The sequence below is a fragment of the Syngnathus acus genome, chromosome 10, assembly GCF_901709675.1.
Source record: "Syngnathus acus chromosome 10, fSynAcu1.2, whole genome shotgun sequence".
NCBI lineage: Eukaryota > Metazoa > Chordata > Actinopteri > Syngnathiformes > Syngnathidae > Syngnathus > Syngnathus acus.
Genome location: NC_051095.1, coordinates 21035104 through 21062323, shown reverse-complemented (window position 1 = coordinate 21062323; position 27220 = coordinate 21035104). Strand labels below are relative to the sequence as shown.

At 41.6% G+C, this 27220-nt stretch overlaps 2 protein-coding genes across 4 annotated transcripts in view; one reads left to right on the top strand and one right to left on the bottom strand.

The window, feature by feature from the left end:
* The window catches only part of LOC119128546 (serine/threonine-protein phosphatase 2B catalytic subunit alpha isoform-like), a 31636-nt gene extending 21736 nt beyond the window's left edge, over positions 1–9900 (bottom strand). Inside the window, exon 1 of one of the 3 annotated variants that reach the window (XM_037261042.1) lies at positions 9488–9900. Coding sequence is in view for 2 of the 3 variants with exons in the window: in XM_037261040.1 (XP_037116935.1) it covers positions 8952–8976 (25 nt within the window). In the remaining variant the exon portion in view is untranslated. Of the gene's footprint in view, positions 1–8951; positions 9209–9487 lie in introns of those variants that run through there. The other 2 variants (XM_037261040.1, XM_037261041.1) reach the window with 2 other exon arrangements.
* A 3362-nt stretch (positions 9901–13262) lies between these two features.
* Positions 13263–26901, top strand: ube2d2 (ubiquitin-conjugating enzyme E2D 2 (UBC4/5 homolog, yeast)). The gene is made up of 7 exons (XM_037261070.1): positions 13263–13535; positions 18797–18860; positions 22658–22689; positions 22818–22895; positions 23015–23120; positions 25625–25718; positions 25945–26901. The coding sequence occupies exons 1-7, from the start codon at positions 13512–13514 to the stop codon at positions 25988–25990; spliced, it is 444 nt and encodes a 147-aa protein (XP_037116965.1). The 5' UTR covers positions 13263–13511; the 3' UTR covers positions 25991–26901.
* Positions 26902–27220: the final 319 nt, after the last annotated feature.

The following is a 27220-nucleotide window of genomic DNA, read 5'->3' as shown; positions in this document are numbered from 1 at the left end:
TATTAGAAGGTGCCTTTCTTGGCACTCAACACAATGTGACATTACATTGACGAGAATAAAAAAAATGGAATGAGAAAAAGAAACTAAAACAAACAAAAAAAAAAACGGAAAGCGGCAGATCAAAACAAGTTGAGTCAGCAGTTTAACAAATGCGTTTTGATTTTCCTAACGGCCATCGTTCAACCATGTTCTTGGTGCAAAGCCTGCATTTATAAGATAAGATAAGATAAGATAAGATAATCCTTTATTATTCCCTCAATGGGGAAACTCCTTTGTTAGCAGCAGTACACTTAACATATACACACACACACGCATGCGGGGAAGGGGGTAAAAGATTTTAAAGAAGTAGAAGGTATATATAATTAAAAAATATGGACAGTGTATACAAAATACACAATACACAATATGCAGTGGAGATAAAAAAAATATTAGATAAAAAAATAGTGCAAGTGAAGAAAAAATAAAAAATAAAAAACAGTGCAAAGAAAGCAGGTAAAAGAGTGTGAGGTAGACAGATATTGCACATAGTGTGATTGCACATATGGTTATTGCACGTTATTGCATGTTATTTGTCCGTTAGCTACGGTGATCGGCCTGGTTGTACAGTCTGATGGCAGCAGGGAGGAAGGACCTGCGATGCCTCTCGGTGGTGCATCGTGGGTGACGAAGCCGGTCACTGATGGAGCTCTCCAGGGCTCTGACAGTCTCATGAAGGGGGTGGAAGACATTGTCCATGATGGAGGACAGCTTAGCCACCATCCTCCTCTCCCCCACCACCTCCACCCGGTCCAGACTGCAGCCCAGGACAGCGCCGGCTTTCTTCACCACCTTGTCCAGCCTCTTCCTCTCCGCTGCAGTGATGCCGCTGCTCCAGCAGACCACCCCATAAAAAATGGCGGACGCCACCACAGAGTCATACTTTGCCATCTGAGCAATCGAGATGGGAAAAGAGGCGCAAACTGCACTCAACCGTCACGCTTTATTTGCAACATCCTTTGTGAATAGTTCTTTACCAAATAATCCAGCTTCGAAATCATTTCATTGCTGCACTTAAACAATAAAATAGCATCATTTTTTGTCTGGGGGATCCTGGTCTGTAAAGTTTTTGAACCAGCCTAAAAACATTTTCTGTCATGCAAGCAATGGCATGAAGAAGGGCTAGTTTGTCTAAGATGTCCTTGAGGCAGGCAGGCAGCCTAACTATACTTTATTCACAGATTTAAAATCAATATTTAATGCTTGAAACGAACCCTGATACAGGTCCCTGTCTTCAGGGTGCGGCAACAGATTGTGTTGGCACAACATATAAACTCTGTGAAAGACTGGAGGTGCTGCAGTTAAAATACTTGACAGGAAATATAGCAGAAATATTTTGTAGAAGGCGTAGCACGGTGCACTAGTGGTTAGCTGGTCTGCCGAGTGGTGAGTGCGTCGCCTCAAAAATCAAGGTTCAAAGGTCTATGCCTTCCTTTGTGGAGTTTGGTTATCCTTGCGCTTGAGTGAGTTTTCTCTAGTGGCTTCCCATATTTCCAAAACAAGCATGTTAGTGTTGCACCCCTGAAATGAGTGACTCGACTTACTCTCATCTTCGTTTTGGGCAACCTTTATTACAGTCCTTGGGTGTCAAGCCAATTTTGATTGTTTTGATGTATAGGGTGCGACATTAGGTCAAGTGAGGACTGTAAATTGCGAAGGAGGGATATTTTGCTGAAGATAGAAAAGCTATTTACATTGCTTCTAAAACCATCTCTGAGAATACTGATAGTTATTTTGATCATTGTCCATACAAAATGGCAAATTATATTCCCATTAGAATGATGTTGAAGGCCCGTTGACAAACTGCCTTAGAATACAACATATATAATACACATATAATGATACACCACAAAACCTTCATTTATCCAACTCCTGTATGGGATTTGAAGTCCCAATGAGTGTTAAAATATTTTTCAATTTTACAAACAAAGATTATTTGCCTGCCAAATGGGGATATTTCTCTCCTACTCTTACAGATTGACAAATTAGATGACCTGGAGCTACTTCTTGAGTCTACTTGAGTGTGAATATTCTCATTCATACACCCATACGTCCGACTGTGTTCTGTATGTCCTCTGATTCACTCTCCACAGCTGAACTGTGTGGAATCTTCTGAGTGACAAAGCTGCCAGCTCAGCCAAAAATCTAAACAGCACAGAGCAGCGAGGACGAGTCCATGACACGGCTTTCAACCAAAGCCCCTAAATTTGTTTGAGCTGGTCAAATACCCTAACTGGAGCAGAATTTGATCAGAATCCACTTTCCTACTATTTATAATGGCTCAAATCAATTAGAGGGATGTTTCATTAGTTCCAACGTCACAGAGCACTATAGGCAAGTAGCAGTGCTGCTGCAGCAGGAAGAGACATCAAGTGAGAACAGAAACTGGCTTGTCATCTGTTCTAGTTCTAAATTTTGTGTTTGGCAAATGGAAGAGAGGTATAAAAGCAAGTGGTTGTTATAATTGTGCAACATTGTGCCTAATATGGGTGGCACGGTGAAGCACTGGTTAGCACGTCCGCCTCACAGTTCGGAGGGTGCGGGTTCGTTTCCACCTCCGGGCCTCCCAGTGTGGAGTTTGCATGTTCATCTCGTGCCTGCGTGGGTTTTCTCCGGTTCCTCCAGTGTCCTCCCACATCCCAAAAACATGCTTGGTAGGCCAAATTGCCCATAGGTGTGAGTGGGAGTGCGGATGGTTGTTCGTCTCTGTTTGGGACGGACGGATGGACGGACGAACGGATGTGCACATCGACCAGAATGAAAAGTGAGCGTCAGAATGTAAGACGTTACATGTACGTTGCCTTCTTCTCATATATACACCCAAACACACACCTTCCAAAATCCTATATTCTGTTCCTCTGCATGAAAAATTCAAATGGAAAGAAGTGGCAGATGAAAGCATGAGACTAAGCCATTACAAATGGGAGTGGAGCAAAAGCTGGAGTGTATGAAAACTGAAGGGGGAACTATGTGACTCTTAATAGTGTGCTTGTGTGAGTGTATGCATCCGTGTGTGTGTGAGCATGTGTGTATTTATTCACCATCTTTGGCCCAGGTCAGGTGACAGGACCATGGGTATTTGAAGGTGATGATTGTGGTAGGGAAACAAGCAAAGTTACGTTTGTCATTCAGCACACTACACACGTTGAGAGCCATCTGTGTATCCTCACGCACACACTCACACATGCACATACGCGCACACGCACACAAAAACAACAGTTCATCCCATAACAGCCTGCCCTCATTAGACGACACCTCCCTCACTCTCTGCTTCCCTCTCTCTCTTTCTCTGTGGAGTGCCTTCCCTATAAATAGACATTGCCCTGCCACCCTCTCCACGAGGCACACACATACCTGTCAAGGTGTGACCCCTACTTCACGTGACAACATGCAAACCTAACAGATTTATGCTCCTAAATGCAGTTCACACAAGGCCTTGGGGCGACCATGAGGGAATAGGACAGCATGTTGCACTAAAAGGAAACATGGCCAGAGTGCCCCAAGCTATGCCAGAAGTGGTGGTTTGCGCATGCATGAATGCATGCATGCATGTGTGCAATTATGAGCAAGCTTTGATCAACTGATACATTGCAACGTACTCGTATAAACTTTAATGAAATGAACAATTTTTTGAAAGTCTCAAATTAAATCCATTCAAAGAACTGTGCAGTACTCTTGGGCTTTTCTTATTTTATTCGAGCTGAGCCGTAAGTTATGATTGAGCCCTTTGAACGCTGCCAATAGGAACAAGTGGCCAGGCAATTGGGTGGTATGGCTAAGAAATGAAATTAAAACAATCACATTTGAGTAAAAAAGTCTACACACGCCTCTTAAAGTGGCAATTTTTTGTGACGGAAGAAACATGACATCCTTGCAAAACGTTTTCCACCATAAATGTGGCCAATACAACTCAATTGAATTTTGTTCAAATTGTTTTGTGAGAGAGAAATTAGAAATAAAGAGATAGTGTGGTTGCACATGTGTGTGCGCTCCCATATAACTTGAATATGTTCAGAATTAACCAAACAAACCCCAAATAATGTTCATATGTTCCTGAAGGCGTTTCCTGACACAATTTTTGCTTTGTCACGTAAGCTTGAAACATTTTTGCCAAGACCGACTGCTCTTCCAAACTGTTCACAGAATTTCCCAACAGCTGTACTGAAATGTGTGCTCATTTATATTTATTATTTTGTTCATAATTTGTCAATTACTGTATCAGTGAAGATCACCAATGTGCCACGCTAAGCCAGATCCTTGAGTCAGACCGCCAGACAGCCACGGCTGCGACTCTTGTACAGCGAAATGAAATGCAGCTATGACTCACGCTGCCAACTACAGTTGTGCTTACAAACCAAAATGTGCACTGTAACAAAAGTCTTTTGGAGGGCATTCCAGTGAAATGTAGCTTTGCCACAGACAACGAATAGCCTATGCTCATGGAGGCATAAAACATTTCCATTTGGTTTTCTCTCCCATCCTTGCACTTTCTTATCTCTCTTGTAAGCATCGCATCAACAGAGCCCGGTGTGACCACATTTATTTGACTGCGATGCCATAAAACAGCTTGTCTATGCTAAGTATTCTGTTTACACTGATAAGAAATGGATACAATACAGGTGGGTCCCCGCATTTATCGAGCAGTATTCATAAAATGACACAACTGAATGATGCTATTATTTGATAAAGCTTGCTCAGGTTGAGTTTCAACAGCAATGCCCACATTTTATGAAAGCATCATCAGTCTTTGCAGCTTTGAGCAGGATCCTTTTGCAACTAAAGACATAATGGAGAAGGACAGATTTGTTTTTCAATCAACAGGCTTCATCAGCGCTGAGTTGTTTCACCTTGCTTGCTACCAGCCACCATGTATGGCGTATTAGCGCATACTATGAGCCGGTGTCTAGGGATGCTTGCACAGTAGGTGCCATGTTGCTGATTCAGTTTTGTTTGCACACAACCATAAATTAACTGACTCAGTGCAGTTGCAATGTGGTCTCATTTTATTCTGTTATTCTATCGCAATAAAAGCAATATTAGAAGGGTCACCATTTTTTGTCAGATTTTAACTAAGTCAAATAACTAAATGTGCAAATGAAATTGTCTAAATAATTAAATTGGTTTGTTTTCCTTTTCAGATTCTGGGGACAAAAACAGCAATTGATGATAATAGTATTTGCTCAACCTCCAGCCAGACATTTCCATGTCATTTGGAGATTTTTATGATATGATGTGGTCTTATTAATTTTATATAGCAGGGGCTTTCAACTGGTTTTGTTCAAGGGGCCACCATTATAATCAAGAAGCAACTTGGGGACCACTGGTTTGGCGGAATATTAATCCATTTTGCACCGAAGAAGGATAGACCTATCTATACAGGCTATTTATATTATTATTGGGAATCTCAGCTACATTTGACATCATTTGGATGGGTAAATTATTCACAAAATTAGCTGGAAAATAAATCGGATCTAAATAATGAATCCATTTTTTAAGTGTTACAATTATTTTCCATTTCCAATTTCACGGACCACCTGCAATACCGCCACAGATCACTAGAGGATCGCGGACCACCTACCCCTGTTATATTGCCCTGATTAGGGTCGCGGGTGAGTTCCAGCGTATCCCAGTTGAATTTGGGAGTGAAGTAGGGGTAAACCCTGGACTAGTAGTGAGTCAATTGCAGGGCATTCATGCACACTCACAGCTCCAAAGAGGAAGGCTGGAACTGAGATTGAACATTGAACTGTGAGGCAAAACATGGGGCTTATATACGAGCCAACTTTACGAACTACTTAGCATTTGGTTCTGCATTAGTATTTCTCCGTACTCACAATCAGAGGAAATTGTCATTTTTATGGTATGTGATTCAGAAAGACGCGAGTGATCAATCCTTTTGCCGTGCTTTGCTCCAGCAAGACTCCTGTGTGGCCTTTTCACGCAGTCTCCTCTCTCTCACGCTCTCACCTCGCCCCCACACTTTCTGTCCATTCCTGCGGGTATGTTTTGTCCTTTGGCTCAATCTCCACGCACTTCTATCTGACAAACAGCACTAAAATCCATAATATGGGAACTACCCGGCTCAGTCTACCCGACAGTGCTGTCTGTGTGACTGATGTTGCCATCCCCATTCAGCACAAACACATTAAATCATTCTCACCAGGTGTGATGAATAGCTTTGTGGAGTTGTGTGTGTGTGTGTGCGTGCGTGTGTGCATTATTACGACTAATGCATGAGTGTATATGCTGCACAATTGCTCTGATGTGGAGGCAGCTGATCTCTGGTGGCCCAGATGTTTACAACACAGAGGGAGAGTTATGATGGTATGTGGGAAGGGGACTCAGTTAAGGAGAGGAGGAAACAAACAACCATCCATCTATCCGTCCGTCCATTTTCGATACCACACTAGATGCCTGTTGAGCTCAGGGTACACCCTGAACTGACACATATTTTTAAGTAATTTATGTACAGACAAGAACTTTACTTTATGTCCTGTTTTCACACATTCCTGAGTTCCGTGATGCGTGGTAGACCCCAAACTGGTAGCCAGCCAAGCACAAGGCACAAATCGACAAACCACTATTCATACTCACATGCACACCTATAGACATTTCTTGATCTTCAGTTATCATGTTGGCAGAAAACAGAATACTTGGAGAAAACCCACATGCAGAACATGCAAATTCCACACAAGAAGACAAAATCCCGGATTCAAACCTACAACCTCTGATCTGTGAGGCGGATGTGCTCACCAGTTGCCTACCATGTTTGCCCGAAGTGATCATTCACATGCTCTGTTTAAGCAATGTTCAATAATTTCTCTGTGTGGAAGTGCCATGTTCTCCCTGTGCTTGCATGGATTTTCTCTGACTAGTCTGGTATTATTTTGCGCAGCTCCGCTGATATGTATTAACGACACTCAGATACATCACCAGCTTGTCTACACCCAAGCTCATCTGAATAGGACTGATGCAAAGTAGAAAAGTGTGCTATGATTTGATGAGTCCGTATTTCAAATTGCTTTTGGAAGTCATGGATACCGTGTCCTCCGGGCCAACAGGAGCAGACTCACAACGTTTCCATTGGGGTGGCCATTATTTCATAAGTTGGGGAGGACAAATTGTCAAAACTGGATATCAAGTCCACACATTGCAGTTCAAATGTCATGTTTTGGGGATATAAAAAAACAAGACAAATGTAAATAATTTCAAAATATTTACATGACCTATATAACCTTTATAGCTGGGAGAACTGTTTTAAGAAGTCAGAATAAAGGAAAAGAACTGAGATCATTTAATTTTTCCATCCACTAATACTAAGATTCCACTTTCATTTGAAAAAAAAAAAAAAACATAGCCGCAAAGTATGATTCTAGAGTACAAATTCAGTGCGTGCGTGGTTTTTGTGAGACCGACCGGTCATCTGGCCCTGACTGTTCATGATGCTTTCACTGCAGCTCGGAAAGGCAAGAAGTAAATGTTAAAAGGGGATGGGATTGTTATAACGTCTACAAAATGCGAGGAATGAGGTAGAAAGGGCATATTCGGAAAAGCCCACCCAGCTCCTACCCTCAACTACGCCCCTGCCAGAAGCTCTCTTTCTGTGAGGCAACCACTCATCCACACTGCTGCGAAAGGGCGGGGGGACCATTCAAGATTATCAGCTAGTTCAGGGAATCCAGATATACGAGCATATTTTGCCGCATGAAATAAGTAGGAGGTCAGGCTAAATAATTATTTGTACTGCAATGCATTTACTGCGCAGTATTTATTGCAAATCAAATTAAAGTGTGTGCAACTGACTGTTCCACCCGCTTAATGAAAAAGACAGAATAACAGCTTTCTGTGAGGCAACCACTCATCCACAGTGCTGCTGGCGGGGACATTCAATATTATCAACGATTTCAGGGAATCCATGCTATACCAGCAAAGCCCGTGCACATGCGCAAATGTTCCGTTTAGAAATTCACGCACACGGTGAGGAAGCGCATGCTCATATAGTCCAAAGGTCTACGTGCAAAGAATGCAAGCCTTTCCCCTCCCCGCTCCCCTCCTTCTGAGTACGACGCACGCACGGAATACCGGGGCATGCCCGAGCGACGCGTCCAGCTGTCAGATCAGCTTCTTCCGGCAGAGAGACCTTCTGACTTTATTACGAGTGGGTCGACCAAGCATTGTCGCATGAGACAGAGAGCCTGCGTGCGTGTGTAACATGTCAGCCGTAGTGGTGGTTACATGCGCACGACAATCCGTGCAAAGCCCTCCTTCCTATATCCAGCCACGCGTAAAGCACAAACACACCCTCTCCTGTCATCAACACATTAAATATTCCATAATCCAATGATGCAATAACACAATTAGTGCGGCACGAATCGCCGTCGTCATCTTGGCGGCGGGCGACGGGCTCTCTCATCTGCAGCCCAGCACATCCTCTCACTCCATTTTGTCTCTCATTTGACCGTCAGGGAAACATGAGGGAAGCTAAGGAAGAGGCTGGAGCAGCGGTAACAAACGCAACCACTCTCGAACGCGCAGGCCTCGAGGAAAAGAGGACAGTGGGGAGATTTAAAGGGCCACGCTGGGGATGTCGAGCTTATAGGCGCAAAAACACGAAAGGATGCTGCACACTTGAGCTGGAAAACTTTTTACTGTAGGTAACCTAGCGTTTCTAAGCAATCGATCACCTGACTGTGTCTAAAAATAAAACTAGAACGCCAATGTAGGCCATGCCTTTGGAATAAACAGACTCGCGCACACGCATAAACAAGACGTGGACATTAAAAATACAGTATATAATAAGCAGAAATGTTGTAAAATGCCCCCCGTAGCAGCATCCTTTCCTCCCTCTCTCTTCTCGTCGTAACATCACCCCCGTGGCCACATTTAACACACGCGAGGACAGTCTTGGCTTTTACCTTTATGTCTGCCTTTCGCTGTCATCGTCACACTGCTTTTCGGTTCATTGAAACAGGACGCTCATCTCTCTCTCCCACTCGCTGCCTTGTGCCTCCCTCTATCACTCCGTGGGTGACTCTGGAGAGTATTATTCAGTAACAGCCAACCACCGCTAGGAGTAGTGCGCGTACACGGAGCCCGTGCATTGTAAAACCACCCGCCCCTCCTCCCCCTTTGGAAAATGGGGTATTGCCTCGCTTAGGAGTGAATTCTAATAGAATAACGAGGGGAAGACCCTGATGGTGTCGTATGGAGCCGGATACCCCCCCTCTCTCTCCAACTCCCCACCCACCACTTCTCATCTCCCGCCCTCCCCAAAAAGGTTGAGAGGCAGGCACATGCACGGTGACTTTATTGAGTGATAGGTGCTAAGATAACAAGCAGAGATGAACACGAGACAGACATATGAGAAAGAAACGGCTAGGGGGGTGATCAGCGTTGAATCGGTGTGCACACAATGTACATTTGCCGTCACTGGCCGTGCATCATTGCCTACATTTGATCAGTCACTCCGCGAGACTTGCGTTGCTGCCGGACATCCTGGGGGTCGGAAGCGAGGGGGGACTGTGTGTGCAGGGGGTGCGGGGGCCGATCTCTGATCTTCTGTCACACACTGTGGTCTTGTCTGGTCTTTCTGCTGCAGGTGTCGACGATACGCGCGGATGTGGGCTGTCGCAGTGGCATTACTCGGCGGAATCTCCGTCTTCTGTCGGTCGGGGGAAATCAGCTGACATTTGGGGTCCGGGGAGACGGAGGCATGCTTGAATCCCGGACTTGTTTTGGTGAAGATGAGAGATGGGTGAGAGTGGAGTTGACTGCAGGTTCTCGCCAATAATAAGAAACCCCGGCTCTACCGCTCAATGACGCCCCCGCAAAGCAAATGCTGAGCAGCTGGTCGGAATGGAGAGAGAAGGAACTCCCACGCATATTCACGCTCAAGCCGGAATACGTGCATAGACACACCCGCACTCGGTCAAGTACTGCCATCCTGTGGAGGTTTACACTATAGTACAGGGTTTCCCCTCACAAAGGTCGGACGACTGTGTTTTAATAATTTGAAGAGTTCATGACAGGTTTCCAGGTTTTTTGCCTTATACATAAATATAAATATATATATATATGTTGCACCGCAATGCATTTATATAATGATGTTGCACCGCAATCCATTTACTAGACAGTATTTATTGCACATCAAATGAATGTGTGCGCCACTGACTGTTCCACCATCTTCCTGAAAAATAATAAATAACATGGTGTATGAATATACACTTCAATGTAGATCTTGAGCACCACCAGGACGGCGCTGCCGGGTTTCCATAGCAACAAGGGGCGGCATTGATTTTTCCGAAAGTCTGCAGGTCACCATAGTCCATTACATTTTTTTTAAAATTCATAGAGCATTACATAATATCTCCTTTAAAATTTTGACATGGCTGCGTCTGAGGGTGTGTTGGCTTACAGTGCGTCCGAGCGAGCAGTCTGGTCTCTCTCGACGATGAGGAGTCGTGTTGCGTCATGTTCCCCACAATGGAAACTGAAAGCGCTGTATAAAATGTATTGTGTTGCATTGAAAAAAATCTGCGGATTAGAGGGCATAGTGATTGATCGGGAGTTACGCGCAAAATAATGTTGAATTCAGAAATCTTTCGCCTGAATAGGGAGGGTTGGCCAAAAGAGCACACTTGTAAAAAAAATAAAAAAAAATAAAAAAAGAGGAAGTGGGAATGTTGATTCAATTTCTGTTATATAATAAATAAATAAAGAAATAAACAAATTTGGGGTGGTACGGTGACGCACTGGTTAGCACTTCCGCCTCACAGTTAAGAGGGTGCGAGTTCGATGCTACCTCTGGCTCTCCCTGTGGGCAGTTTGCAAGTTCTCCCCGTGCCCGCGTGGGTTTTCATCCGTCCTCCAGTTTCCTCTCACATCCCAAAAACAAGAATGGTAGGCTAATTGAGCACTCCAAATTGCCCGTCGGTGTAAGTGCGAGTGCGGATGGTTGTTCGTTTCTGGGTGCCCTGCGATTGGCTGGCAACTGGTTCAGTGTGTCCTCCGCCTATTGCCCGATGACTCCTGGGATAGGCTCCAGCACGGCCGCGACCCCCATGGGGACAAGCGATATCGAAAATGGATGGATGGATAAATACATTTTAAAAAAGTACATACTTTGCTTTGGGCAACCGCTTCCCAACCTTGGTGTCACCTCTGCTGCACTACTATTAATACAAATGTTGCACTTGTACACAATTTGGATGTTGGTCACCTCTTTCACTTCCTTATTATTTTTAATGTGTTAATAAAATGCTCATGATTTTTTGGGCTCATCCAGTGGCCAGGGGCCCCCAACGTTTACTTGTAGGAATGTTTGGAGCAGTGGTTCTTAACCTGGGTTCGATCGAAACCATGGGGTTCAGGGGTTCGGCAGAGCCTCCACTGCGGACGTCCGAACACACCTGACTTATCGTGTAAATTTGTGATGACGCATATCTGAACCGTGCTCGCAAAGACAACAGCAGAAGTCACACTGATTTGCAGGTATGTAATTTGTTGTAGGTTCATGCATTGTGTTAGGTTTGTTGTTTGACCAAGGTGACATTCATGCATGGCTCATTTTGTGCACCAGTAAAAAACATCTATGTCTTGAATTTGAAAAAAATTATTTTACTTTTCACTAAAGAGGGGTTCGGTGAATGCGCATATGAAACTGGTGGCGTTCGGTACCTGCAACAAGGTTAAGAACCACTGGTTTGGAGTGTCACAACAATACTGTGTTTGTCTGGGAAAGCCAGTTTAAAAACGATGCTCTTGTGGTCACAGATTTTCTTTCTGCTTGTTACTAACACCAACAGTGCAACAAGCTCCCACGTCGTGTAAGAATTTTTTTCAATAGGATTAGGGTTGATGATTGCTTAGAAAAGGAGGTGTAGAAAAACCCTTTGTATCTTACAAATAAAGGAATATCTTGTTTTATTTGACTACAAGGCAAAATAGGCATGGCTCATTTTGTGCACCAGTAAAAAACATCTATGTCTTGAATTTGAAAACAATTATTTTACTTTTCACTAAAGAGGGGTTCGGTGAATGCGCATATGAAACTGGTGGCGTTCGGTACCTGCAACAAGGTTAAGAACCACTGGTTTGGAGTGTCACAACAATACTGTGTTTGTCTGGGAAAGCCAGTTTAAAAACGATGCTCTTGTGGTCACCGATTTTCTTTCTGCTTGTTACTAACACCAACAGTGCAACAAGCTCCCACGTCGTGTAAGAATTTTTTTCAATAGGATTAGGGTTGATGATTGCTTAGAAAAGGAGGTGTAGAAAAACCCTTTGTATCTTACAAATAAAGGAATATCTTGTTTTATTTGACTACAAGGCAAAATAGGCATGGCTCATTTTGTGCACCAGTAAAAAACATCTATGTCTTGAATTTGAAAAAAATTATTTTACTTTTCACTGAAGAGGGGTTCGGTGAATGCGCATATGAAACTGGTGGCGTTCGGTACCTGCAACAAGGTTAAGAACCACTGGTTTGGAGTGTCACAACAATACTGTGTTTGTCTGGGAAAGCCAGTTTAAAAACGATGCTCTTGTGGTCACAGATTTTCTTTCTGCTTGTTACTAACACCAACAGTGCAACAAGCTCCCACGTCGTGTAAGAATTTTTTTCAATAGGATTAGGGTTGATGATTGCTTAGAAAAGGAGGTGTAGAAAAACCCTTTGTATCTTACAAATAAAGGAATATCTTGTTTTATTTGACTACAAGGCAAAATAGGCATGTTCCAGCTGGACCCTAATATACCACTCAGTGAAGTGAAAACACCAAATCAAAAATACCCCTGGTCTGCATCTCTTTAAGGAAACCTTCAATGTATCAACTTTCAGTACATGGGGTGCAATATGATTCAAGGATGGTTTATTTTAAAGTCTATTGTGCACAGACTTGTCTATTGGTACAAAATTGACAAGATAAGACAGTACTTTCGGATCAGCAAGTCTTCCTGTTGATGTCCAAACGCAATTTACCACGACTCGTCTGCCTATCTGAAGTCTCACTGCACAGTGAGTGGAAAAATACGTATTTCTCCATCACTACAAATGGTCAAATGTCACTTCAAACTTCTCGTCGTGTAAAAAATAATAAAGTGACACTCACTCGTATTTGCAAAGAAAAAGCGAGGCTGACTACCGTCGGCCCCTAAATGTGCCAAGTGACTCGAGAGACCAATGTATTATTGTGAAGGGGCGCGGGCGGATGTTCTGCCATTGTTCCTGTTGTGTAGGCACAGGCCCGCTGTGATTTGGTAGCTGCTGCAGTAGGAGGAAGGACCGCGGGTCTGCTCCTGCTATCGTTTATTTTCGACTCGGAATTCTGTCGGCAGCTGGTTGTAGTAGCGATCTACGATCGTCTAAGTATACTCTAGTCGTGGTCTATGATATTTACGTCGGTGTGTTATCAACGGACTGATATCAATCGCCATTTTAACCGCACGTTTTGCCTGGCAGAAGCGCTAGCACAACAATGGCTCTGAAAAGAATCCACAAGGTAAGGAAGTGAGCGCAGAGGCCCTGGATTTCGCAGTTATGTTGGGGATTTTACTCCGATCCTGACCGTTAGCTGGCCGTCATTTCAGCTTTATTACGCTGTGAACAATATCTCTCGTATTATCACAATATCTCGCGACTGGCCTTTACTTGGCAGATAACTACGTCCAACCAGTCAGCCAGCGAGCGACGACAGTTTGCGGCTGGAGCAATGCGCCCCTTGTCTGTATCTCTAACGGGCCACATCGCTTTAACTCAAGTCGCCGTTTACCGTGGATGGTTATGTTTCATGGGCATCTTTCAAACGCGTTTAATGGCCGTATGTCAGGCTGTTTTAAGACGTATTGGTGTTTCGGTGTGAACAACACTCGGTCTGCATTCCCCCTTATCATAAGCGACCCGGTGCTTGGCTAACGATGATGTTAAACTAATGCTTGCTCTGATGAAGCTAAGCTAACAAATGATCGCGAAGGTGAAACTTGATTGTACTCGACAATAATGGTGCTCGTTGTTAATAGTAGCCCTTTGATAAATCTCGAATCCGATGCTAGCTATCTTTATTTTTTTGATTGTTAATCGGAGTGACTCCACTCGCCGCTACATCTGACAGTTGTTCACCTAGCTGCTATGCTAAAGTGAGCTAAATTAACAATGACCCCCTTCCGCTTGGTTTGATGTTGTCAAAATCGGACATTTTGATCGTTTAGTAAAAAACGTGATTGTAATGTCAAATAAGAATGTATCTTTTTCGTTTGCTACCATGACAGTCCGGACGCGAGGACGGATGTCAGCTCAAGTAGCTTCTGCTTATGCTGTTGTCATCGCATTAATATGACAATGCGCAACCTTGAATGGTATTTTACGTGGTCGTGTCGGGACTCGGGTGGGGGCTGATTGTAATTTTGTTTGTTTTGCCTTCGACACAGAAGTCGACCGTGGGAAAGCTGGAAATGAAATATTAGCAGGCCCCACGCGTTGGTGTCGCGGTAGTGACAGCGGGCGAGCCGCAGGACAACGACGTACCGTTTCTGGGATAATATTAGCTAGTCGTTGTCGAAAGAGTGTTAACTCGCCCACCATACATCTTATAAGGTATAGAATATGTAGCATTTGCGCTCGCTAACAGTGAAGCTAACGTTTGCACAGATGCACCGGCTACTAGTTGAGGTGGACCTTGTCTGTAATATAGTTGTTGCCAATCAGTCCCTAAATAGCCTCAGTGCTGCTTTGTTTTGTCGCGGGCGCTACCTGCCATACCTGGACCAGTACTATTGCGTAATGGCGCCGATTCGTTCAAGCAATACGCGATTGCCTTTTGCAGACAACGCAAATTTGAATGAATTAACACTTCTTTTTTGGGTGGTGATGTTTCTGCCAAATATATATATATTTTTTGATTATTTTAGGTTTTTGTTTAGCTAACATTTATTTCAAAACAAATAATAAGCTACAAACTAATAACAAAACGACAACCAAAAACAACTCACACTTACAGCTCTAGCTCTCTACAACAACAAAGGGAAAACAGCCCTTCAGAGTGACTTCTCATTTCCTCTCTTCTTTAATACACCTTCCCCACACTTCCTTAATGAACTGATATAGATTTATACTGGCTTTAACATCCTCATCAAAACCATATTTACTCATACCTACCTTTCACTGATTTCTTCCACTTTATTGATGTGAATTACGAATGGGCCAAAAGTAGGCTTTCACTTAGCAGATATGCATTTTGCAGGGTTGACATATTCTATAGTACATTAATTAATTACCTGTATATACTTGTTAGTATAATTTTTTTTAGAATAGTTTAATATCCTAAATCTAATGTCTTTTGTGTGTGTGTCTCTGTGTGTGTGTCTGTGTTCAAGTACTCCAGGTCAAGTCAATTCCGTGTTATGCATCCGACTTTTACATGTCAATGTGAAAATCTGACCTAGCCCTCTTTCATATGTTATATAAATATTTTTACAAAGATATTTTATGTGACTACAAGGCGAAGTAGGTGTGTTCCAGCTGGACTTTAAACAACAAAGTTCTTCAAATTAAATAGTTGTCCTCTGTTTCCATCATCCTTTGATTATTTCAGTTCAGCAAATAAATAAATAAAACAATTATATATATATATATATATATATATGTTGCATTTGGCGCTGTATTTGATAACCCAAATGACTTAATTATACAGGTTTATGAATACTGCGCCAATCCAACCCTCTGTTTCTAAGGCCCCTAACCCACTGAGGGTCGAACATTTGCGAGTGTTTTTGAAGGTAGTGAATGTTGCGTTCTCAGCAGAGATCGTTCAAGGTTGGAAATGTTCGTCAGACGTTCGTCCATATGCCTTCGTTGTCACGAGGATTTTGAACTTATTTACTTGCAACAAGAAGAATCACTGAAATTGTTGGCAAACATTTTGTAAACATTTACGACCTTGAACAAACCCAGACAGTGAAAGTGTGTGCTTATTTTAGAATGAAACGCACGGCAAGCCCCACGATTTGAAATTGTTGTATCACGTACTTGGCTCCCCACCTAAGACGTCCAGTACGAAGCCTCGTAGAACCCGAAACAAGCTAAAGTTAACGTAATGCATAAATGTCAGGGTACCTTACTAACATGACATTAGCCCTGTGAAGGGCCTCTGTCACATTTGTGCCTTATTTATTGCAAACATGACCTGTACAGTTTATGCCCATGAGTTACAACCATGATTACATCCTACAGCATGCTTATAAATTTTGCTCACCGTAGGCACTGTGCTCACCTGGCATTGTGACATACAATACTTAAAATGGCTATATAGTTTAGGCTTTGGGTGAAATTTCTTTCCTCTCAAAGTGTTTTCATTTTAGATTGAACTCTCCTAAAACCTTGAGTAGTACAAATAATATTTGACTTACTGGTCCAAGTTCATAAACACACAGCCTTGAACCTACACTTATAATTGTGTCACATGCTATAAACATGCTCGCTAGTCAAGTGAAGTTGCGCAAAGGATAGTAATGCTGGTTTTAATTTGATGTGCATATTTTTGATACAACAAACACCAAGTTTACAGTTTAAACATTTAGGAGTGTTTGAAATTGCCCCAATGAAAATGTTTCTAGATAAGTAAATGTGACCTGTCATGGCAAAATAATTCACTATGATGCAAATTTACCAAATTAGATTTTGGCATAGTAAAAAAAAAAAAAAAAAAGAAAGATGCTAGCTTTCCTATGATATACATATTTCAACTCCAAGATATCACAATTAGTTTTGTCATGTAGTCATATTAGATTTGTAAAATTAGGATAAAATGGACTTGGAAAAAGTCACCTTGAAACTGTGTAATTTATTTCAAACAACAGGAATTCAGGAAATTATGTAGTGTGGTTTTGAGTGTGAATGGTTGTTTGTTTATGTGTGCCCTGCGATTGGCTGGCAACCAGATCAGGGTATACCCCGCCTACTGCTAACCCTCATGAGAATAAGCGGTACGGATGGATAGATGTATCAACACCAGGAGTATGCAGAATCCATAAAGTCTGGAGACCCCCTGCCCCACTTTTCATGCGCGCTAACCCAGGATGACTGCTTGCACGGTTGCGGCGGCATCCATATTACGGCACCGCGTCACGACCTGCCATATCCTTCCAGCAACGCGATAACCAATAGTATTAGCCAAAAATGTGGATTCAATCTCGAAGCTGCAGCTCCATTTGAATTCCTGATCGGAAGCTGTTGCAAGAACTCTACCAAGTGCTTATTATTTTGAAAATATATAGACTTAACGTTTTATCCACATCTTACATTGCTCAAGATGTTTTAATAAGCCAAATATTCATTTATTTAAAAATGTAGACACATTGTTGCCGTTTTGTTCTAACCACGGAATGTTTTTTTGTCTTACCCAAATGGCTTACCTTAAGTAGAATCACATTATTACATAATCTCACATTACATTGTGGCCAGTGACAGAATCTAGGTTAGTTCTTGCACACGCTAGTGTTGCAAATAGTGGCATAAAACAGGATGGGTTAGCTTACGTGCCTATTCTTAGGCGCCAGTTGCCGGGACCATAGATATAGAACAGATAATTTTTGTGTTTTGCTCTTTCCATTATCACTCATTGAATTCTTTTGCCATTTCGAGGCGGATTGAGTTGTTAAAAACATCAAACCTTCAGCTATGGGGCTCTTCAACACTGCAGTAAAGGCTCTATGTATTGATGGCCACTTGCTTGAATCGTACATGTTAGTTTTAGGTTAAAATAATTTGAATCTCCATGATCCCTTGCCATACACTGGCCAGCGGCAGATCCAAAGGTGGTTTTCCAATCGTCTATCGATTTTCTGAACTGGTTATTCTTTTGGTCCAATATTAAATCCGTCCACTTTTGTCATCCTATTTGCAAGTTTGCACAAAGCTGAGCTTGTGTCCCCGCTCCCTCCGGCGGCATCCAACAAATGATCAAACTCCCTTTGATAGCTGTCGTAAGTGCGTGACAGGCTAGGAGTGAAATAATTAAAGAAAAAGTCTAGCTGGGCTCTGTTGACTGCATCCGATCATTGCCACATCGTCTGAAGCGACAGAACATTCAGAAAGAATGTAAACATACAACATGTATGTTGTTACTGTCCACTTTTGTCATCCTGCCCTCTACATTAGTAGGAAGCGTGATTTCTTAGCAGGAAGCAGGTTTTTGCCTCAACTGCCATTTCCCCCACAAGCTAGTCGGTCTGCAGAGGTGTCAAGTAGCAAAGTAAAAATACTTCATTACCTTAAGTGGAGTTGTTATTTTTCAGCCTAGTTTGTACTCTTACTCCTTACACTTTCATGCAAAAATCTTTACTCTCTACATACCAAAAAGGTGCTCATTACATTTTTATTTTGGACTGTTCTTCATTGGATTTCATCATTGCTCAAAACGCCTTTCTCGGATAAATTGCGCAAGGATAGATCAAGTGACTTTGATTGTGGTCGGATGAGAATTATAAACAACATTCCAACATGCTATTTTGTCTGTATGGGATGGAGTTTTGGTGACGTCACACTATCTCATTGGAGTCCGCAAGTTATAAATTGATAGTTAGTATGCCATGACCAATCAAATTAATGAACGAATTACGACTCATTTGTGCACAGATGGATAGATAGATTTATCTATAGGTAGGTGTCTGGTAAAAAAATGATTTGAACTATACTGCTTTGTACTTGAATTCCAATGCAGATGATTTTACTTCTTGACGGACCTTTCTGCTATTTTGTTTGTGTTAGGAATTGAATGACTTCGCACGGGATCCCCCAGCCCAGTGTTCTGCTGGTCCAGTAGGAGATGACAGTAAGTTTATCACCATACTACCAAAACTCATGTCCACAATAGTTGATTTTAATACATTCTATTATGAACAGGGTTTCCTTAAAAAGTATTGACTGAATAGTGTTTCCCAAGTTTTTAAATTATAACGTCTATCAAATTTAAGACTCGCAGCATACTGTATTTGATTGTACTTCAACTATACAGTGTGGTTGACGATGCACTATCGTTATATGGGCTCTACCAGATTGGTCTGTTCATTTCCAAGCAGAATGACTGCATTATTCACAAGTTCAGTTCAAAACATGCCTAAATTGTCGCAGAATGACGTTAAGTGGTACAATAAAGTAAATTGATCCACATCACCTGCAACCAAAGACAAAGGCTTTAACCTGTACGTGTCAAATTCATTGCTATGAATATACACTGCGTATACATGTATAAACCCGCACAAGCCCAGAAACAAACGATGTCATCCATTTTTAAAATAAAGTAACTTTAAAGTAACAATAGTGCTGCATTGACGAGTGGATAATGTGTTGAAAAATGTAACAGAATGCTAAAATAGTCAAGTTAGCCTGAGATTTTTACTACAATATTTGCAGTTAAGCGTTGGCATAGAGTCCTTTGACAGGTTTATTTTATTTATTTTTTTATTATAAATTATACATTTTATGTACTTTAGCCACCAAAATCAGAACAGCTGCCTGTCAAGTCAAATTGCAGCAGAATGGGATTCAAACTTTATCCTTGGTATCGACATTGGCACAAGATTTGTATTGCCAGACTACAGATAATGTTTTTTTAATATAATATATAATAATAATAATGTGCTAGCCTTTGGCAGTTTATTTATTTATTTTTTATTATAAATACATTTATCGAAGACGCAATGACTGCCATCATCTCCCCAGTGCCTTTACCTGACATGCAGCTCCATATCATTAATGACTGGAAATTTGCATGTTTTCTTCGGGCAGTTGTCTTCCTAAATCTCATTGGAACAGGAACAAACTCAAGTTCCAGCATCATCCCCTTGCCCAATGCAGATTCACCATTCTTCACAGAATGACTTTCTCACGATTGCTTTTCTTTAGGGCTTATTTCTTTCTTTTTTTTTTTTTTTTCCTGGTTCGGTTTTAATGATGGCTTTTGTTTAACTTTTTTCTTTATGCAAATCTCACTTCCTTAAGGCGGTTTCTTACAGTTTAATCACAGACATTGACATTGATTCTTTTTTTCTCGTCAGGCGTATTAGAATTTTTTTTTTGAGGTTGGGCTATTGCAGCCAAGCAGATTTGAGCTGAGCCCATTTGTTCATTGGGAAAAGGGGCAATAGTTCACAAACTGACAGCCTTTGGGAGAGGCTGAGCGGAAGCTAAGCGCCACGACAGCATACCAATGAGCCCATGCCTAATCAGTATAATTCAGCTGTTGACACACTGGGTTGAAATTGTGCTCCCTAAGAATGTTCAAAATATATATACAGTTTAAAATAAAAGTTCCGTAATATGTTTGTATAGATATTTGTTGTTTATAGTTGTATAAGTTATTTGTTGTTTCTCTCAAGTCATTAATTAATTGATTGGTTTTTTTCCCATTTGGTCTAACTAAATAAAATTGTACTTACCCTCACCCACTGTAGGTACACTACAATCACATAAGATAGAATACGAAAACTAAAGTACCGTATTTTCCGCCCTAAAAGGCGCACCGGGTTATAAGGCGCACCTTCAATGAACGGCCCATTTTAAAACTTTGTCCATATATAAGGCGCACCGGCTTATAAGGCGCATAAAATAGAAGCTATACTGCATCAAACTGAGGTTGACTAGGGTTGCGGTATGCATCCACTAGCCAATAACCAACGAGCCCTCTGTAAACAATCGCGTTTCTCAAACGATCTCCTATAAAATGATCAGAACTGACTAAAGTTCGATCTAACGCATTGGTACTACTTACCTATGTTTCCCTTCCATATCGATCCGTAGATTTACTCGAAACATTAACAGAGCAGCCTATTTTGACATGAAATAGCCTGGTACGTATAGCAGCTATCGCAATAGCATTAGCCATCCGCAAAGTCTCACGAGCCTCAGCGAAGTGTAAACAATCGCGTTTCTCAAACGATCTCCTATAAAATGATCGGAACTGACTAAAGTTCGATCCAACGCATTGGTACTACTTACCTATGTTTCCCTTCCATATCGATCCGTAGATTTACTCGAAACATTAACAGAGCAGCCTATTTTGACATGAAATAGCCTGGTACGTATAGCAGCTATCGCAATAGCATTAGCCATCCGCAAAGTCTCACGAGCCTCACCTCGCAATCTCCCATGAGCCTCAGCAAAGTGTAAACAATCGCGTTTCTCAAACGATCTCCTATAAAATGATCGGAACTGACTAAAGTTCGATCCAACGCATTGGTACTACTTACCTATGTTTCCCTTCCATATCGATCCGTAGATTTACTCGAAACATTAACAGAGCAGCCTATTTTGGCATGAAATAGCCTGGTACGTATAGCAGCTATCGCAATAGCATTAGCCATCCGCAAAGTCTCACGAGCCTCACCTCGCAATCTCCCATGAGCCTCGGCAAAGTGTAAACAATCGCGTTTCTCAAACGATCTCCTATAAAATGATCGGAACTGACTAAAGTTCGATCCAACGCATTGGTACTACTTACCTATGTTTCCCTTCCATATCGATCCGTAGATTCACTCGAAACATTAACAGAGCAGCCTATTTTGACATGAAATAGCCTGGTACGTATAGCAGCTATCGCAATAGCATTAGCCATCCGCAAAGTCTCACGAGCCTCACCTCGCAATCTCCAATGAGCCTCAGCAAAGTGTAAACAATCGCGTTTCTCAAACGATCGCCTATAAAATGATCGGAACTGACTAAAGTTCGATCCAACGCATTGGTACTACTTACCTATGTTTCCCTTCCATATCGATCCGTAGATTTACTCGAAACATTAACAGAGCAGCCTATTTTGACATGAAATAGCCTGGTACGTATAGCAGCTATCGCAATAGCATTAGCCATCCGCAAAGTCTCACGAGCCTCACCTCGCAATCTCCCATGAGCCTCAGCAAAGTGTAAACAATCGCGTTTCTCAAACGATCTCCTATAAAATGATCGGAACTGACTAAAGTTCGATCTAACGCATTGGTACTACTTACCTATGTTTCCCTTCCATATCGATCCGTAGATTTACTCGAAACATTAACAGAGCAGCCTATTTTGACAGGAAATAGCCTCGCGGGTACAACAGCTATTCGGTGACGCCCCCTGACTACAGTTGCCGTAATGCTGGGAAGCGATGCGACCTTGTAATTTATTAGTCGTACTAAAACGTACTGAAACATTTTGGCAGAGCACTGTGTACAACCAGTATTCATCAGTTGATCCATATATAAGGCGCACTGGCCTATAAGGCGCACTGTCGGCTTTTGAGAAAATTTTAGGTTTTTAGGTGCGCCTTTTAGGGCGGAAAATACGGTAAAATAAAAAAATCATCAATTTTACTTTGACACGACCCGTAATATTTAGTGCTGTTTCCAAAATGTTGGTATTCTCTTGTGACGTTACAAGTAGCTCACTGGTAGACTTCCATTGCCATGTTAAAATATTACATGTACAAATGTTAAAGGAACATGCAAATTCAAATATTCATAAATTACCACCATAATAAATAAATACATTTCCCAAAGCAATACTTTTGATGTACGTTTGTGTCAAAATTAAATACATAAATAACAAAATAAACCCCCAACTACTGTGCCCTCCTAATCAATTCCTGTGTTTCAGGTTTTCATTGGCAAGCCACAATAATGGGGCCTGTAAGTATTCACCTCAGAGCTTTCGTCCAACTTGACAACTCCATTCGCTTCTTGCATATACTTGATTCGTCATCATTATAGCTTGTTTGAGTTTGTTTCACCCCAAACCTTTATGTGTCCTGCATTAGAATGACAGTCCTTATCAAGGCGGGGTTTTCTTCTTGACCATACATTTCCCCACAGACTACCCCTTCAAACCACCAAAGGTACGCAAGAGAGAAACACACAGCAGCAAATTATCGACCTGTTCATTGCATAACATAAGTCAAGAATTTCTTTAGCTTGTCTGTGTCGCTATTAACCCGCTTAGGTCTGTTATCTTTAGGTTGCATTTACCACAAGAATCTACCATCCAAATATCAACAGCAACGGCAGCATTTGTCTTGACATCCTGCGATCACAGTGGTCTCCGGCTCTCACCATCTCCAAAGGTAGACGGTTTCATGTTGGCCTTCAGACTCTCAAAGAACACGTCCAAGATTTTTCATGAACCAAGCAAAGCAGTCTTATTTAGGAATCAGCGTTATGAGGATGTTGGATGTCAGTCAGCGCCTTTCACATCAATTTCTATGATTTGTCAGCTAATTTCTACCCAAATCATTTTGGCCTGTGTCAAGTAATAATTTCTTAGCTAAATGTCTTTGCTAAGTGTTTCGGATTTTCAAAAGGTTTTTTTGAGTTCAGTGTTAGGGTTAAGGCCTGACTGACAAAAGAGGAGTGATATCAAACACATCATGCAAATGGACGGGCACCAGATGTCTCCTGATAAGTTTGTGCTGTATTTCCCAGCGTTGTTGCATTGAGATAACACGTACTACATAAACTGCAATTCTGTTTTGACAGTTTGAACCTCAGAATGCCTCATGGCTGTCGTAAAATCAGCCGAGCCACAAAACATGCATTTAAAAGCAGCCTTAAAAGCGCGTATAATCGATGAATTTACAAAGACTAAAAGGGCATTCTCAATATAGTTATAGCTGTAACACAGTGTCTTTTCATTTCTTTTTTTTAAACACTTGTTAATGTATTTATTTTTTTCAACTTTTGTTTTTTCCCTTAGCTTTTATCAACTATAATAACAGTGTATAAACTTTTCATCAAAGGGAGGATATTTGTTGGGCAACTTTTGGGTAATCTGCGGCCAATGATGCCAGTTATGATTAATGCAAGGCTTTCTGTCATCATCCGTGGTTTAGTATTTTGTGTCTGTGCGTGCGCTTGCATGTTGAGTCTTCATACATGTGGAAGTTAAAACCCTAAATAACATAAAATTCTGTGAATGATGCACCCTTTTCCCCTAAAAAGTATCCTTAACTCTGGCCGAGTATTATGCATGGGTGTGATTATGAAACAAAATTGTTACGCTTTGTTTTGACGTTTATCAGTGCCTAGGCAGTACCGAGGGGTTATTATTTATTTGCTTAAAAGGCATACTTTCATTACAATGTTATTTAGTGTCTAATGTAACTTAGTTACATAAGACAATCCTCGCTACTCACCATGAATCGATGGGCATCTCGGGCGCAAGCGTATAGATACTTGTAGTGAAAGGAGTACAGAGAGAAGTCACTGAACTTCGTTTATTGTAGGGGTGAAATGAGTCATAAACAAATAAAACCCTCGAGGCGTGTTTTTCTGCCTCTTCCCCCCCCCCCCTCCCGACATTTGTGTATATATACCGTCAGGGAGAAGTGAAGTCAGCAGCAGCAACGAAATTGCTCATGTTATCCATGACGAGACATGCGTTCAACTTGGTGAGGCCAATCTCAAAATAAACTCCAGCCACAGTAGTGCCTTTCGACGCTTTTATTTTGAAGCCGTTTGCAGAAGCGTTTTGCAGCATAACGACTGGCTTGGCTTGTTTTTACAGGCACTGTAGTTGCAACGTTTCACACACTGTTGCCACCAACGTCAACAAGACAATGTCGTCCTGAAATAACGCTCAATTGCTAATCAAAAGCCATAAAAAGACTTTATTATCCTGACACTGTATTTGTACGTCGCCTTTTGCCGGCCTCTAGCGGCTAGTAGCAATCAGCCCATATCCACTTTTTTCCCGGAGCTCTGTCATGGGGGAACGAATGTACGAGGAACTTCCGGTAAACTGCTCCCCTTGGTTGCAATGAGTTTCACTTTCACTTCATTTTCTTTTAATGACAACTTATTCAAATCAAGCATATTTCTTATCACATTGTACCGTTTTTGTTATTCGTTTCAAGTTATCCTCTGAGCAAATTAAATTTGTATTATCAACAAAAATTACAAATATATCGATCAATTTTAAATAACTTGTAAACTTCAATACCGAATACCCCACGTTACTCTTCTCAGATGTAATTCAGTATTATTTATTTTTGACAGATTGAAACCTATTATTTGAATAACTTTTTATCAATTTAAATCCAACATCTCTTATACCACATTGTTAACATTTCTGCAGGAGTGATGAGTAATCAATGATCAAATGCTTTGCGTAAATCAATCAATACATCCACACCATGCTGCTTTTTATCTGCTGGCATAGCTGCATTTTCAAGAAATTCCATTTCTGCTACAGATGATGGCTCGTTTCTAAAGCCATACTGGTGGTCATTTAGGAGACTATATTTTTCAACAAAAGCATTAAGTTCTTCTACAAAGGTTTTTCAAGTATTATAGAAAATTGAGACTACAAAGAAAAAGATACCTGGTGTTTATAGGATCATTAGAACCGTAACATGACATGATAATAATGAGGGTACACAGGTACAGAAAATATATGACCTTTTAAGTTTGATTTTTTGTCCCAGTCTGTGGTGACGTCCCATCTAATTGCCTCACAAATATGATTTTAAAGAATGATATAAAGTTGCCTGCACAATATGTGAAGTGACATGATTTCATTTGACTTCTAATTCAAGTGCTGTTTTATGAACCTTTAACATGTCCTTCACAGTTCTCCTGTCCATCTGCTCTCTTCTGTGTGACCCAAACCCGGATGACCCCTTAGTACCAGAGATCGCCCGTATCTACAAGACGGACAGGGAAAAGTATGTTTTCTCAGCATTTTGGTTTCGTTGAGTGTGAAGTATGCAAGGAAATCATATGCACACCCTGCTCAAAATAACTTCAAAATAAAAAGCATTGATGTCCATGTGTTATTTAGTAAACTACCGAAGGTTTATTTTGAAGTTGGCCTCCTCAACGTTTTGTCGTCGTGCATAGCCTAATTGAATGACAACAAATTCTAATGATTTGTCAATGTGTCTGTTTCAGGTACAACAAAATAGCCCGGGAATGGACACAAAAGTATGCAATGTAGTGTTGGTGGAGCAAAATCATTGCCAACCAGTTCTATGACAAAAGTTTGGGAAGCTTGAGAGTTAAAGAGAAAACAAACAAAAAAACCCACATACAAACAAATGAAATGTTTAAAATAAGATCTCGCTCGTTTCCGTTGGAGTGCTTTCGTTGAGCCACGCCTCCCCATCACCAGAGTACCTCTGCCCCTCTCATATGTGTTGTCCCCCCCCCCCCCCCCCCCCCATGTCTTCATCTCTTTCTGTCTTGCCTCCCCAACTACTTGACATGCCCTCCTGACCATGAACTAACATCAACCTTGCAATGGTAGGAAGCGCCTCTTTTTCAGTGACCCACTCTTTTATTGCTCACATCTGTACTGCCTTTTTAGTTTCCTTGCAGGTTTGGTTCCCCATTTTCTGCCCATCCCAGATAGTCAGTTACTTGAGGCATTCCTCTGAGCATCTAAACATTTGAAGGGACCTGTTTATTTTTTTGAGGGGCACTCAAAATTGGGGGAATTTTCACACTCTCCATCCTTTGTTTCATTTTTTTCCCCCTTTTTTGATTCTCATCTGTCAAGAAAGCAGACTGACTGAGTCCAAGGACACTCTTTATTAAATACATGACAACACCCATGTTGATGTTATACACACGGACAACTGTACCGGGTATTTAATATTTTTCGTTTTTCTAGTTCAACCTGTGTTTGTACCCCCACCCGATAACTCTAGGTTGCTTCTTTTCTTTTTGTTGTTTGGGTTTTGTTAAATTTAGAGGCTAACATCCTAAATGGCTCTGGGACTGGCTTGGGCTCTGAGTGCGAGGAGAACCCACTCTTCTTGCACAAAACCTCTGTATATTGAATTACCTGAGAGGCTCGTTGAGCTTTGTGTGTTGATTAAACTGTGTAATAAAAACCTGTGACTTCTGTGTTGACTCATTTTAACATTATTTTTATGAGGACATGGCAATTTGTTCTGTCGCCCCCAAACGTTGCCTCGTAGAATTACAGGGTCGGGAATTGTTTCATGAAGATATAAGAATATCCACTAAAATGCCGGAGGAGCTTGCCTGGGCCTACCATTATTTCTGACGGGACTATAGCCCCAAATCCAAACCATGCCTGATTATGGAATTCTATTTGTTAACATCTTGCGCTTCACTCATCAGTAGCAGAAGTGCATAGCTCAAATAAATGACGATTCGATAAGTATCTTGATACATGGGGTGTGATACGGGTACATTCTAG